General features: G+C 40.7%; 1 protein-coding gene across 2 annotated transcripts in view; it reads left to right on the top strand.

Moving 5' to 3' along the window:
• Nucleotides 1–7,373, top strand: part of COL12A1 (collagen type XII alpha 1 chain) — a 108,386-nt gene extending 101,013 nt beyond the window's left edge. Inside the window, exons 61-66 of one of the 2 annotated variants that reach the window (XM_046676244.1) lie at nt 234–269; nt 376–442; nt 1,751–1,939; nt 2,882–2,950; nt 3,955–4,125; nt 6,343–7,373. In XM_046676244.1, coding sequence (XP_046532200.1) covers nt 234–269; nt 376–442; nt 1,751–1,939; nt 2,882–2,950; nt 3,955–4,125; nt 6,343–6,518 — 708 coding nt within the window. In that variant the 3' untranslated portion in view covers nt 6,519–7,373. Of the gene's footprint in view, nt 1–233; nt 270–375; nt 443–1,750; nt 1,940–2,881; nt 2,951–3,954; nt 4,126–5,156; nt 5,980–6,342 lie in introns of those variants that run through there. The other variant, XM_046676245.1, reaches the window with a different exon arrangement.
• Nucleotides 7,374–15,038: the final 7,665 nt, after the last annotated feature.

Consider the following 15,038-nt stretch of genomic DNA (forward strand, 5'->3'; position numbering starts at 1 on the left):
AAATTCATATCTCAGCACTATTTTGAAGGACATGTGCTTCTGAGAGAGACAGAGAGAGAGAGATTTGATTCCTTTTTACAGACAAGCAAAACGTGAGTAACATGGATATAAATGTGATGTGTCGTTTTGCTAGTTTGTTAGGAAACAGAACTTGCTCTCTTTCATCATCATGTCCATGAGTCATTTTAGACCATTTTTGTCAGTTTCTAATATATGAAATTCCTGTGTTTCAGGGTCCATCTGGACTGAAAGGAGAGAAAGGCGATAGAGTATGTATTTCTTAAAATTTACTTCCATTTATTTTGTGTGTTAAACATTGAAGTCTGAAACTATAGAAATAATATACTAATGATTCTCCTTGATTTAATTACCAAGGGAGACATTGCTTCTCAGAACATGATGCGAGCAGTTGCAAGACAAGTCTGTGAACAATTGATAAGTGGTAAAATTTCTTTTCTTTTCAATGTATGAATATTTTTTTAAATAATTGGAGGAAAATTCAGAGTGAGTCATGACATTTCTAAGACATATGTTTCTATTTCTTTTTTTTCTTTTGAGGAAGATTAGCTCTGAGCTAACATCTGCTGCCAATCCTCCCTTTTTTGCTGAGGAAGACTGGCCCTGAGCTAACATCTGTGCCCATCTTCCTCTATTTTATGTGGGACATTACCACAGCATACTTTGCCAAGCAGTGTGCAGGTCCATACCCGGGATCTGAACCGGTGAACCCTGGGCTGCCAAAATGGAACGCACAAACTCAACCACTGCGCCACCTTGGCTGGCCCTCTATTTCATTTTTGATGATCTCTTATTTTTATATATTGTCAGTTTTGTATCTGGTTAGATAAAGCTAGTGATATTTTAATGATTGTCAGCAAGATAAAATAATAACCCAGGGTAAAAAAATGCTATCCTTATATTCGATCTGATACAAAATCATATTTTAGAAGGGTTTTTCGGTTTCCATATTAGGATGTATACTGATCTTCATCTGAGAATATATAGAAGCAGCAAACATTGAATCTTTTATATTATGACCTTAAGTTATTCTATGATTTTGTGGGAGCAGGCCCCCCAAGATTAATTTGATCGTAGAAAGTCCATTTCGGTGGGGACCTTTTATTGCCCCTTATTTTTCACAGCCTCTCTCTTCCTGTTCCGTGAGGCCCGGTACGTGATAGGGCTCCGTGCTTGTGCACTGAGTGTGGCTCACGCTCAGGCTCCCTCTTTCAGAAGGCTCAGTCAGGACACCTGCACGAGAAGCACCTGCGCTGCTGGTTAGAAATGAGGGTTCCTGGGCCACACCCTAAACCTCATGAATCACTGTCTTTGCAGAGGAGGCCCAGAAATCTGTATTTTTCAACATATCCCACAGGCAACCCCCATTTACACTAAGGCCTGATTATCCTTGCCTTAGGTACACACAAAAATAGTATAATTTGTTAATTTAAAAAGGGCCTTTTTTGAGTGATATCTTTTGGCAAACCTCAGAGCTTCATATGGGAACCATATTAAATTTTACGAGGTTTTTATGTTTATAGCAATGCTTGTGGAGACAAATGTTTATGAGGGATCCTTTTGTCCTGGATGGCTGGAGGGTTTTATTTTATTTTTAGGATTCTAATTAGAATGTTTCCTGGAGGGGGGACGAATAGAGATGCATTTCACTAGACACCAAGAGAAAACAGTTCCACCTTCTCATCCCTCCCTTATTGGGTTTCTTACTAACAAGTCTTATTTCTATTTGTAGGCCAGATGAGCAGATTCAATCAGATGCTGAATCAGATTCCAAATGATTACCACTCCAGTCGCAACCAGCCGGGCCCGCCGGGTCCCCCAGGCCCCCCTGGCAGTGCGGGAGCCAGAGGAGAACCAGGACCTGGGGGGCGGCCAGGCTTCCCCGGCACACCAGGGATGCAGGGCCCCCCGGGTGAACGAGGTCAGCATTTCTGGCTGGTGCATGGGGATCAAGGAAGGAATCTGCAAGGGTAGGAGCTGGGTCAGGTTGAAAGGCACGGGACACTGAACCTGGCCATCTGCATTAGCTAGTCTTGTTTGGACAGCCCCAGGAGAGCTGTGTCCATGAACCTGTCTTCCTGTGCGGGCAGCCACAAGCCATCGAGATCCATGGCTTAGAAAACTGGATGACTGTGTCAGGAGATCTCAGGAAAGATAACGCTGTTTTCTGATTGTTGTTGTTAACAGGAAAATCTGTAATCTTGGCAAACTGAATCAGGCACTAAAATCTTCTTAATTGTTATGACTGGCAAGACTTGGGCAGGAATTGAATACACCTAAGCAGCCCTACAGTTTTAGATCCAAATTCTTTTGGTTCCTTTATTCAGGACCTGGCACTCATTTTAAGTGTTTGTTTGGCTTTAATTTCATGGTAGATAAGTGTAATTGAAGGAAAAGAAGAAAAGTAGGATTATCTGAGTCCAGATGGTTCAGGACTTTGGGTACTTGCTTTTGTCAAAGTAGTTGTTATTCTCGAGAAAACTTAGATATTTCTATAATTCGGATGGTTTGGATACTGTATTAATAGGGCTACTAAAGATAAGGTGTTTTTCAATGGGTTGTAACTATTTATTCAAAATTTCTGTCCTTAATTACTGTTTCTAAAAAAATATATTCGACATGTTTGTTTTCTTCAAATAATTTTTCCCCTGACTTGTAGCCAGATATATTTCTTGGCCATGAATCTGGAATTACACAAATGTCTAGAAAGAATTTGGCTTAAAGAGTAAACTTCTGTGAAAAATTAGGTTCTGCTTTCACTAGGAGAAATGAATTACTTGAATCAAGTATTATCAGTTAAGATGAAAACGACATGTTTTCAGATAATTTTCTCCCTGCGCTTTCTCTTTTTGTCCTTCCTTAGGTTTGCCAGGAGAGAAAGGCGAGAGGGGTACTGGATCTCCAGGACCGCGAGGGCTGCCTGGCCCCCCAGGTAGGTTTGCTAGAACATCAAGTAAGTACACGGTATAAATACTCAGAGCCTACAGCCCCCAGGAGCCACGGCCTAACCCTGGTAGCTTCAGGCATGCCTAGGGCATGGAACACATTTTAGCAAGAGGTTCAGCTTGTATAAGCTCCTTATTTTTATATTCTCTTTGTTCAAAAAATGTTTGACTGTGTTCTCTTAAGCATTCACTATAACTTTACTCTATGAGGGAATGAGTTTCAGTGACACAGAGGGTTGCTATTTCCTTTTTCATGGAATTCCTGTTTGTTTTTTTGGCCTCATGGCCTAGAAGAATAGTGCCATTTCCTGTTTCTTCTAGTGCTCTTCAAGATGTTGCTAGTAGACTGAGAAATACAGTCTCACTAAAAAGCCTGACACACTGCAAGATTTCATTCATAGGTTCTTTACTGATGTTTTGAAAGAAATAATCGTCATCTAGTTTTTTATGCATCTCATTTACTGGATTGAAAATAATTTTTTTCCTTCATTATAAGGTCCACGAGACCCTTGCAACCAAGATCAGTCCTAGCGGTTAAATCTTTAGGTTTATGTTAACCATCAGTGACTATCACTTAGTCCAGAAGCAACATTGCTTCACAGAGCCTGGAGGTGAGGAGCAGGTGCTCTCTGTGTTCCTGGCATCTGACGTGGCTGATGTTGCCATTCCCTTCAGGTGGTCCTACCTCTGTGAGAGTGGGAGCAAACCAGAGAACTCACTCCTATCTTCAGTTTGGCTTAATTCTTGCTAAGTCAGTTTTCTTTGAATAAAATCATTAAAGTAGTTGGATTTCTCACATTAACTCTTTATGAATCACTGGTAAGAAAGTTCCACACTTTGGTTCATATTGGTGATTTCTTAAGGAAATATTTTCTTGCCAGACACTAATGAATCGTCTAGTCTTGGGGCAGTGGAGGTGCCAAAGTATTGTTGGTTGCCTCGGGAGATGTATTTAATAAGAGAGGAAATATTTGTTTTACCTGCACACTAGGTCCACAAGGAGAATCCAGAACAGGTCCACCAGGGTCTACAGGTTCAAGAGGTCCCCCTGGGCCCCCTGGTCGTCCTGGAAACTCAGGTATCCGAGGCCCCCCAGGTCCTCCTGGGTACTGTGACTCCTCCCAGTGTGCCAGCATCCCATACAACGGGCAAGGCTATCCAGGTATGTTGTTGCCATTGTAGGAACCCAAATTCACCTGAATTAAACAACCTTCATGGAAATGGAGTTCCCTAGGATTGGAGGAAGGTTGATGTGAGAATTTCTTGAAGATACCAACTCTTTCACTTGTGTGTTTTGATTATATAGCAATTGGGTTCTCAAAGCATAAAACATTATTTCATTGTTAAGAGTTGAGTAATTATATCCTCTTCCTTCCTATATTTTTGCATTTCTCAAATGACATCATATAAACCTCTCTGTTTCTCTTGGGAGTTCAAAAGAATGCTACCAATTGAATTTTTTTTTAACCTAAAGGCTGGGAACAGGGATTTGTTGAATACAATTATGGAATGTCAAGAATATATAAAAATTGTTATATATATAAAAATTGTTTTGGGACTCTAATGTGTAGGCAAATTATTTGATAATATGGTGCAGACAACTAAAAATAATTCACTGTCTTACACTGTCCAAGGAATTCATATTTATGAAATCTAGCACGTAATACTTTTTAAAGAGTTGGTAGTAAAATTCTAGTGTTTGACGATTATAGAGGGCAGAAGTCTCTTATGCCTGATTTTGGGGAATGTGAGGATGGAGAAGCTATGCTGATCTGGAAATGAGAAAGTCATGCTGTGGTCAGTGGTGACCTTTTCAGCAGCGCACCCTCAAGCATCTTGCAAGTTTTAAAAACGATACTGCTGTTTGATATGGTTGGCTACTAGCAAATAGTGCATGAGTAGTTGGATATCTAAATATCTATATATCTATATATTTATGTGCATCCTTACATATGACCAGAAGTAGTAATGAATCTTAATGTAAATTTCTCATGCAACCCATTCACAAAATTACAATTTAATTCTTCATAAAATAAATTTAAATTATCTCTGCCTTATGGTATGTGTGAATAATTGGAAATATATGGATATATATATATATACTTTAACCATTAGATACTTAGATGGATGTGTATATATATTTTTTGCATAGTAATTCAACTTTTAAACACTATCATCTTTGACCTGTTTCAGGTTCCGGCTAACAAATTTTCTAAGTCGCCAGTGCTGCTTACAGTTTGAATACATGAAAATCCTGTTTCTGAGATGTTTGCGCACGTGCTTATTAGGAAATGAGTCTGTATGGAATCTCACTACAGATATGGTTAATGAACTGGATTGATATCATAAAGGAGGGTGGAGACTATACTAACTTGAATGAGACAAAAGCAGTGGTGTTAGTTTATAAGCTTGATGCATTCCAGTAATAATGTAGGTAAATATTATTAAAAAAAAAAGTTCAAACACACAGTCATGGGGAGCCTCGGTTGTGAAAGAGGCGCATAATAAAACTACTAACCAGCTGAAATCATGCCATTTTGAGAAAAACAATTAACCTGGTTAAAGAGAAATGTCTTATGTAAATAATAAACTAACTGTGGCTTGTAAATGATTTGTATGTGACCCTGTCCACTAAAATCACTTAACAATTCTGCGGCAAGCTTCTGCATCAAAGCCTGCGCTCTCTCTAAGCCGGCATGACCCGGAATGCAAGCTCCTCATCTCTTGCTTGATAGTGATATGTCTGACAGAGGGCATGTGTCTTATTATTATTATTCTTTGTACATGTGCTCTCATTTGGGTTTCGTAACTGCGATTTTCAAACCAAAGTTTTATAGTCACAGTTTTTCTTCCTGTCTCGCTGTAGCCACTGGTGTTCCTCACCCGGCAGCTGTAACTCAGTCTGCGGGGGAGAGAGCCACAGAGAATGTCATGTACTGTATGTTACCTGGTGATAGCCTATTTTCACCTCCCCAGTTCAGTTTTTGGGAGCCAATAAATCTTCCCCTCACCTCTCCGTCTTTCCAAATTGTTCTTTGAATTGAGGAGTTTGAAGTCATGAACAGTTGCTTGGGGATTCGCAAAAATCCCACCTAGGTTCTGCGTTTGCAGTTGTCTGGCCTAGTCTCTCTGACCCTTCCCAGGTATTTGTGCAATGATTGTATCTACTGCTGGATCTTTGAAGGTTTAAAAAAAGGGCCATTTCATGATTTGATCATCATCAAATTCTCTCTGCAAATGAGAGTCATCAGAACATTGTAACTTTTCTATTTATAGTTGTGAGATAAGACTGGCGTGCCATCACCTCGGGTGATGATCTAGCTTTTGCTATGTGTGTGCCTTCCAAATCATGCCATAACTGTAATGTTGAATCGGACAGAGCCTTACGTGCCCGAGGGCGGGGCCTACCTGCCTGAGCGCGAGCCCTTCGTCGTGCCAGTGGAGCCTGAGCGGACGGCGGACGAGTACGAGGACTACGGCGCCGACCAGCCAGCCGACGAGCAGCCTCCCCGCGCGCGCTGGCGGCGCGCCAGGTCCCGCCGCCCCGGGCCTTGAACCTGGGGCCGCGCGGCGCGGCCAGGCTGGGGGGAGGTGTTGGGACTCTCGTCCACAGGTCAGATAGAGCAGTGTGCGTTCTATCTCCGTGGTTCTTCCGGCCTTGCTTCAGCCAAGAGTACCCTTTCTGAGCGCAAGGAACCTTGTTTCTGCAGGAAGCCTAGCTCGCTGCACGCAGTCTGTAGACATCTTTGCCTTTGCGCTTGAAATGCTTGCACAGTACTTTGTTCACGAAAACGGCAAGGAGAGAACGTGCCTTGTGCCTTTAGCTAGCACGGCGGCAGCCTCAATGACACTCCTAGGTCAAGCAGTAAGTCCTGGAACCCAGAACGACTGTATATTTTCAGAGGGCAGTTTATCTTTTCCAATACTTATTTGCAGTTCAATTACACCACGAAGTAATACCCCTCCTGAAACCCAAAAGGAGGGAGAAGTCAACTCCATTGCAATTATCTATCTTCCTCTTTTCCCTTCTGTTATACATTAGGGCATAGAGTGCTCCTACACGTCTTTAACAACCGCAAAACTTAAGCCATGTAGCTGAAATTACTGTATCGACGGGATACAGTTCCTTATTGCCTTAAACCTCCTTGTTTTAGACACACTAACATTTATGCCAAATTGCAGATTATTCTGCACAGATGGAATTGCATGTTTGTGTTGTATATTTAGTATGAACTTCTTTTCCGGAACATAATGTTTCTTAGTTATCAAAAGCAGTTGGAAAATGTTTGCAAGACTATGGCCGTAGAATTGCTGCTTTTATATTTTAACTGCAGATTGTGAATTTCACTGCCTTATATTATTTATTTCTGAAACAAAAGAGGCATTTTTCAATAAAACTACTGAAAATTTGTCGTGGTATGATTTTTCTTTGAATGGCCTTTTGGAGTGTTCAGGCGGTTGTTACAACAAACAGATTCATATCCTTGGATACGGTTACACATCTTGCTAAGACTGTTAAATTATGCTAAATAACTTTAGATTTTTAATGATATGGTGAAGTCATAAAACAGAGTGGTGGGAGCCTTAAAAAGCCCCGCAGATTCCAAAGGATCTTTTAGGAATGTAGAGGATGTGTGGGTTGATGGAAAAACAACTAGGTATCCTAGGAGACCCCAAACAACCAAAGAACCTCTGACAGCCACATGACTTCATATGCGTATGATCACTTTCCTGTACCATACTTTACCTATAGCATGTTTAATTGCAGAAAGGAAAATTCCTTAATGGAAATTTTTACATTTAGTGATACCTTCCTTTTGCAGTTTTACAAATGCGGTAATGTCATTCTAAATATCAAAGAAAACCATGTAAATATTTTTTTGAAAGAACTAACATCAATTGAAGATTGAGTCGTAGTGATAGAAACTTTTCTACAGAGCAAAACGTCTGAGTTAAGTATTTTCTGGAGACCAAGATCAAAAGGAATAGACAATAAATGGATGTATTTTATTCAGGAGGCTTTAAGCAGATTGCTAAATTCATAGCATGCACCTGTAATTCCCAATATGCACACCTTTTAAAGTTAGAAGAGACCACTGAGGTCATCCCAGTCCAATTCTTTGCTTTCATAGGAAGAAACAGACTCGGCTAATTAGTACCAGAACAAGACTAAGATTCTAGGTCTCGGGGTTCTTCACCCAGTTTTATTAGCAGGTAGTCTCCCTTCCCCCTCCCTTCCTGGGAACGCTTAGTCTCTGGGCGGGAGCTTTCAAACCTCAAAGTTCTGTGAATTTATTTTGATTAATTTCTGATTCATTTGGGTTTCTGATGCTCCTTGATGAAGCGCCTCTGTATCAGGAGCCTAAAGATGGGTTCAGTTCAGATTGTCACTGGCCCAGCTGTGGCCCGGGGCCACACAGAATGGAGGCGCAAAGGAATTCCACCTTCTCTCAGTGGCTGCATGTGAGTTTGATTCTTGATGTTGTCAAGGCACTCAGTCACTACCTTCTAGTTTATTCTGGGAGAGGGGCCAAGGGACTAAGGGGCCAAGGCAGTCCTAACCAGGTGATAAGCACAAAATTAATAACTAGCTGAAATGCATGCTGTGATTTTTATTTTCATAGTATATTTCTTCCTTAAGTTTGCTGAATCTTATGTTAAAATTATTTTTGTAATCCCTGATTGAGCGCACACTGACAAGCTATAGAGAGAAGAGATCAGATAGCCTGGGTATAAAAACTAACGGTGAAACCCCACAAAATCAAACATGTAAGTGTTGATTTATTTGTCCAAACTTTCATTGGGGGAATACAGAACAACGTGAAATACTTTTTCTAGCTCTTTAAATTTGGAAGCATAAGAAATTCATCACTTATAATTTATATTTGAAGCTAGGACCCTTAATTTTAAGAAACTAGCCTGAAATAACTGTAGGAAGAGGTTGTAGCTTCTAACGAGGTCTACAGTGGGAAAGCTTTCAAAACTTAAAAGTAGTATTTACATAGACCCTAATTTCTGAGTATTTTTTATGGAGTATTTTGTACAATGGGATTCACAGTTTAACAAGCTTAACAGGTGGCTGCATGTATGTATTCTCAGATTTGTGAGCATCTGTTTTTGAGTCTACAAAGAATTATGCTGCCTATGCAATTGCTCAAATAAAATTTACATTTTATTTTTTGTACAAATAAGGTCAATGTGATTATTCCTAAGTATTTACTATTTATTATATCCATTGCACTGTATTTGGCATATAAGATTATTCCTCCTTTGGTTTTAGTCATAATTTCTCCATAATAAAAAGGGTATTGATTATATTGTCCTCAAGTGGTCTGAGTGCCTTAGGAAGGGTAACCTATTATGCAAAGAGTAGCTGATGTAAATCTTTTATTTTCAAAGACAATCTTTTAAATGCAAATTAATATTGATCCCTAAGTCACCTTATACTTGTGGTTAGAAAATAAATTTAGATGTGGATGTCTAAGTGAACATTTATTCACTTTTTCACTCTTAGATCCAGGCCACTGAAGCCTAGAGGGAAAAATCACATGGATTTGCTTGCAGGGAATGGCCCATATGTGCTCACTTACAGACCCTGTCTCCAACTCTGATCTCTTGCCTAGTTCCCTATCAGTATATCCAAGTGTGTATCCCTCCTTGAAGTTCCACAGATGCCTCATATTTAACACATCTAGTATTTATTAGGATTAGTTTCAGCTGTGAGTCACAGAGAGCCACAAAATAACAGTGGCTTAAACAAGAAATTTCTTTATTTCTCATTTTTAAGAAGTCAAAGACCCAGGCTCTTTCTATCTTGCTGCTCTGCTGTTTGTGGTTTCCATGGCCAAGTTAGCCTTATGATCCAAGATGGTTAATAGAGCTCTAGCTATTATGTCCATATTCCCTACAGGAAGGAGGAAGGCGTGTAGACAAACCCACCCTCCTTTTGAGCACACTTCCTGGAAGATGCAAACACAACCGATATTATAATAACAAATTTATTTTGCATACCATTAGCCAGAACTTAGTCATTTGGCTACATCTAGCTGCAAGTATGAAATGTTACCTTTATTTTGGATGGCCATATGCCAAACTAAAGTTAGCTAGTCTATCACAATGTAAGAAGGGAGATGAATACTGGGGGTCAACTCGAGGCTTCAGTCACAATGTCCAAATCTGAACATATCTCCCCATAAATCTGATTTTCCTCCTTTGTCCTCACCAACCACCAAGTTCTCAGGCTAGAAATTTAAGAGTCTTTGTAAACTCTTCCTTCTTCCACTTCTCAAACCCAATCAGTCAGGTCTAGTTATATATATATATCTCAATCACCCTGTTGTTACTATTCAATTTTAGACCTTTGGACTTCTTGTCATGAATAAAATAACAGTCTTTTAAATGATCTCCCTTCCTGTAGCCTTGGCCCCCCTCAAGTATTCCACGCAGATGCTAGAGTGGCTTATCTAAAATGCAAACCTGACCATGTCATGTCTCCTGCTCAGGATTCTATGAGTGGTATACAGATGTCTCTGCGAATCTTGACTCTGTCTGCTAACTTCCTATTCCTCCTTATCACCAACTTTCCACTGGACTATCTGGAATCCTTATTCCATTATTAACAAACTCCCCCAGATGCCCATCCCCTTTAGTGAACAACCCCAGCACCTCCTGGCTTAACCCTGAAGACACTGAAGAGACTGTCTGTGCCCTCCAGAGTTGGTGGTTGTGGACGTGTCTTCCTCATTCTTCAGCGCTGCTTCCAGACCAATAAATCTTCCTTCTGTGGAAAGCCTTTGTCGTTTGAAGCTCATACCCAGCTCCCCATCACTATCATTTATTTGCATTGTGGTTACTCCACCCCATTCAGTAGAGGCTTTAGTACGTGGCCCTCAGTGCAACCCAATATCTGCCATCTTCTGGGGTGAATTGAGCATCCACGTTGGATGACACGTCCAACATTCTCTCAGTTATTTGACTTTCTTATCTTCAAAGACCTTTTTTTTTACTCAACCTCAGCCACTCAGCCTCTTTAAGGACTGAACTTGAACTTGTATTCATTACAAACTGCCACTGCTTTGAAACCACTGATTGAGATGCTCCATTCTTCTGGGTTTCCAGTTCGCCTGCTCAGTGCCCCCTCTGCAACTGTTTTTAGCTTCATCATGACGCTCAAGGCAGTGAGCCTTTTGTGTTCTTCCCGTCCGTCAGCTCCTCCTTGTCTTCACTTCCTTCCTTATCCAGCTTGGATTCCACGTCTTGGTAACAAACCCCATTTATTGAAGAGCCTGAACTCCAAGGAGTGCAAAACTAGTTTTATTTATCTTTAGCCACTGCCTTCAGTTATGTTCTGTGGGATATTCTTTCCTACCCCTTAGCATACCTCAGAAAGATTTCATTGCTTTTAGATCATTGCTTTAAATCATAGTCCAATTTAATCCACTTGCAAACTTTAATCTCAAACCCAATTTAGTGCTCATTTTCCTTCCTGCCTTAAAGTCAGAATTTACCCAGGAACTTGGACTGCAGAGGTGGTATGTCAGCTCTTTCACTCCAGCTTTTTCAGAATTCAGGTGAAGAGAGAAGACTAGACAAAAAGAGGTTAAGGTCTTCTCCACTTAACATGTGCCACTGGAATCCTCTCTTTACTGTCAGTGCTCACTGTGTGGCAGGTACCCAAATGCTGCTCCTCACGTGGAGTGCCTGTGTATGCTTTTCAGAGGGGCCTGCAGGGGCCCTATCCACTGCCCAGTATCTCAAAATGACCTCTCTCAACTCCCACTCAGCTTTTGTCCCCATGGTATGCTTCACAATTGCTTGCTGCTAAGGTTCCTCCCTCTGGCCTGAAGTCCTCTTAGAAGGGATTCCAGTAAGATGGCTCAAGTCTGGCTATTTTTTAATAACGTGGCCGTTTGACCACGGGAGACTCAAGCATCCTTGTCAAGCCAAATGAAAGAAGAAAGTCTCCCCCTGCAAATGCCTCCTCTCTTTTCCTTGCTGCCTCACAATGAGGTACATAGGCATGTAAGTTAAGTAGGCAACTCCACTGTGTAATAGATATCCACCCAGTGGATAACATGCCCTTTTTGAAGATACCCCTCAGTCTCTATGAGTGGTTTTCTGAGAGCCTCTCTCATGTGGCTTACTTGGTGAGGGTTTGAAGCATTCTTTCTTTAATGGAGAGTAAAAGCCATAACTCTCTACACTACACCAATGCTTACTGGCTTCAGTGGATTCTTCTTGATTTTCAGTCTTTTGCAAATATAGGCTAATTGGGGGTGATGGAGTGATAGTTTCATGGCACAGCCAGTTCTGAGGGAGTGTACTTTATGGCTCTCTTTAGAATGTGGTGGTACTCAATGGTTGTTTACATCTTTATGGACATTTATTTGCCCAATTCTGAATGAAAGGGAAGAGTCCCATTTAATATCCTGTTATTCAAATGAACCAAACTCGCTTGCTCCTTTATCCTTCTGTCACATCTATGTATTAAAACCCTAACTCCAGATTATCTCAACTGCTTGTAATCTCCATGTCTGTACCAAGGATACCTAGCACAGTTGGAGAAAATCACCCATTGAGGCAAAGTGGTTTACAAATTCGTGATGTTCAACCTCAACTTGCCTGTCAACACTACTCAGTAGTTGACTAGGCATGGTCTCAACTGTTTCCAAAATTTTTCAAGTTCCAACCCTGTATCTCACTCTGATCATGAGATTTCTTTCTACTTCTCATAGAAGCAGCTCTTTCATATAGGAATGAGAAGCCCAACTGAAACTTCACCTTTCTACCACTAGGGCTACTAACCCACCTGCATCTGTACCCATCCTTTCCTCCTGTTTCAACAAAAGGAGCCTCTCTACTTGAACTCTAGATCCCTTTTCATTCCCTCCTTCCACAAATATTAGATTAAGCACCTACTACGTGTTAGGTGCTGGGATTCTTCCTACATAGGAAAACATAGACAAAGTCCCTGACCTCATGGGGTTCACATTTTTAGAGTGGGAAACAGACAATAGATAAACAGGAAAAGCAAATACAGTCAGAGGATGATAAGCGCCATGAAGGAAAATAAAGCAGGAAAGAAGGATGGAGAGTGCTGGGTGTATGTGGTTTGTATGCTAGTTTAGGTAGAGTGGTTAGGAAAGGCTTATTTGAGCAGAGATCCTAGTGAAAGATGGCTGAAAACATGAGGCTCAAATCTGGCTGATAATTGTATAATCTGGATGCTTTCGTAATTATACAGATTACCGCCATTCCCCTAGGGCAGTAGTTCTTAACTTTGATACCCACTGGAATCACCTGGGAACTTTAAAAGAGTCCTCATGTTTGAATCCTATCCTCATAAATTCTGGTTAATTGAACTAGGGTAAGGTCTGCTGATAAGGACGTTTAAAAACTCACTAGATAATTATAAAATAGAGCTAAGGAGATAAACTACTATCTAGAGATTCTCAGTCAACATGTTGGAGATGGAGGCCCAAGAATATATCTATTTTAAATACATTTTTCAGATGAGTCATATGATCAACCAGGATGGGAAACTTTTACACTTTCTCTCTTTGGCTTTGGATATCATTTTTATGCCAAAACTGTATTTTTAGCCCAGTCCTTTCTTCTGATTCTTTAGGCATGTATATCCAATGAGTTGGCATACCTCCAGCTGGACATTTTACAGGCATTTCAAATTCAATATGAACAAAGTGAGATCCCTCCCCACTCCTTTCCACACCATCTTTTTTCTACAAGACAAGTTTTTTGTCTTTGTGAATGGTACAACCATTCTCTCAAATGCTTAACCCAGAAACCTAGGAATTAACGTGACTTCCCTTTCCCTCACTTTCCACATCCCATCAACCACTAAAACCTTTTGATTCTATCTTCTAAGCATCCTTCAACTGTTCACCTCTCTGTATCCCCTCTGCCATTCTCTTCCTCTATGCCCCATTGTCTTGTCTGGATTCCTCAGAAGACTAACTGATCTTTTTCCCGTCATTTTTCTCACAGCTTGGCAGGCAAAATGGTTGTTGAGAATGCAAATCTGGTCATAACACTGCATTTCTTAAAATCTTTTAGTGGTGTCTAGTTCTGAAACCTTGTCAAGACTCATAAACCATCAAGGATTGGGGCTCTTCCCACCCTTTGACATCATGGTTCCTCCTTATCTCAATTGATTTTCTCCAACTATACTGGACTTCATGCCTTAGTCCTTCTTAATCCTGAGTCTGTATAGGTGCTATTTCCTTTACCTGGAACATGCTATCTTCATTTGGTCACATCCTACTCATCCTTTAATTTGATGCTGAGAAAATCACTTCCTTTCAGACACCTGTCCTGTCACTTCCAAAGTTCAAGATCCCTGCAATGTTTGTTAATAATGCTAACTTTCCTTTGATTCCTTCGATCATACCAGCAATTCCTTACTCAATGTTGGCCTTCCTTGTTGCATGGAAAGTTTCTATAGGGGCAGGGACCATATTTGTTTTGTTCACTTCTGTGTTTCCAGCAGCCACCAAAGTGCTGGTATTTAGGTTGTGTTCAATAAATATTTTGAATGAGTAATTTCAGGTGAAACAAACTCTTTTGCTTGATACAACAGATTCTATTTGACACAGCAAAACACTGTATGAAGAGCGAATAATTCACTTGTAATTGAACTTCATGTCTACTTTGTTGCAGAGCAGGGGAAGATGCCGCTGGGTTTTTCTACTCTTTGAGGAGCCACCAGCGACAAGAAAGCTTTTATATTCCTTACTTTGGGCTATTATACAATCTATGCTTCTTTTCATGGTATTATCCTATTGTTGGAGGAAGTCATCAAGAAAATGTGACTGCCTGTTGACCCGTGAGCTGCACCCAGGCAACTGGAGGCTCCTCATCCCCTCCTCTGTCCTTGGAATGTAAGTCAGCTCACCATTCCTACGCTAGGAGCTATTTCAAGGACTGCCTTGGGAGAGTAATGGGTTGTTGAGACCACCTGGGCTGAATATGTGCTTGAACCCAGTTAAGACCTCTGAACTTTTAAGATTCAGGTGGGCAGATATGGAGATCTACTTGTTTTGTGGCCACCTAAGACAA

This window comes from Equus quagga, chromosome 11 (assembly GCF_021613505.1).
Source record: "Equus quagga isolate Etosha38 chromosome 11, UCLA_HA_Equagga_1.0, whole genome shotgun sequence".
Taxonomy (NCBI): Eukaryota; Metazoa; Chordata; class Mammalia; order Perissodactyla; family Equidae; genus Equus; species Equus quagga.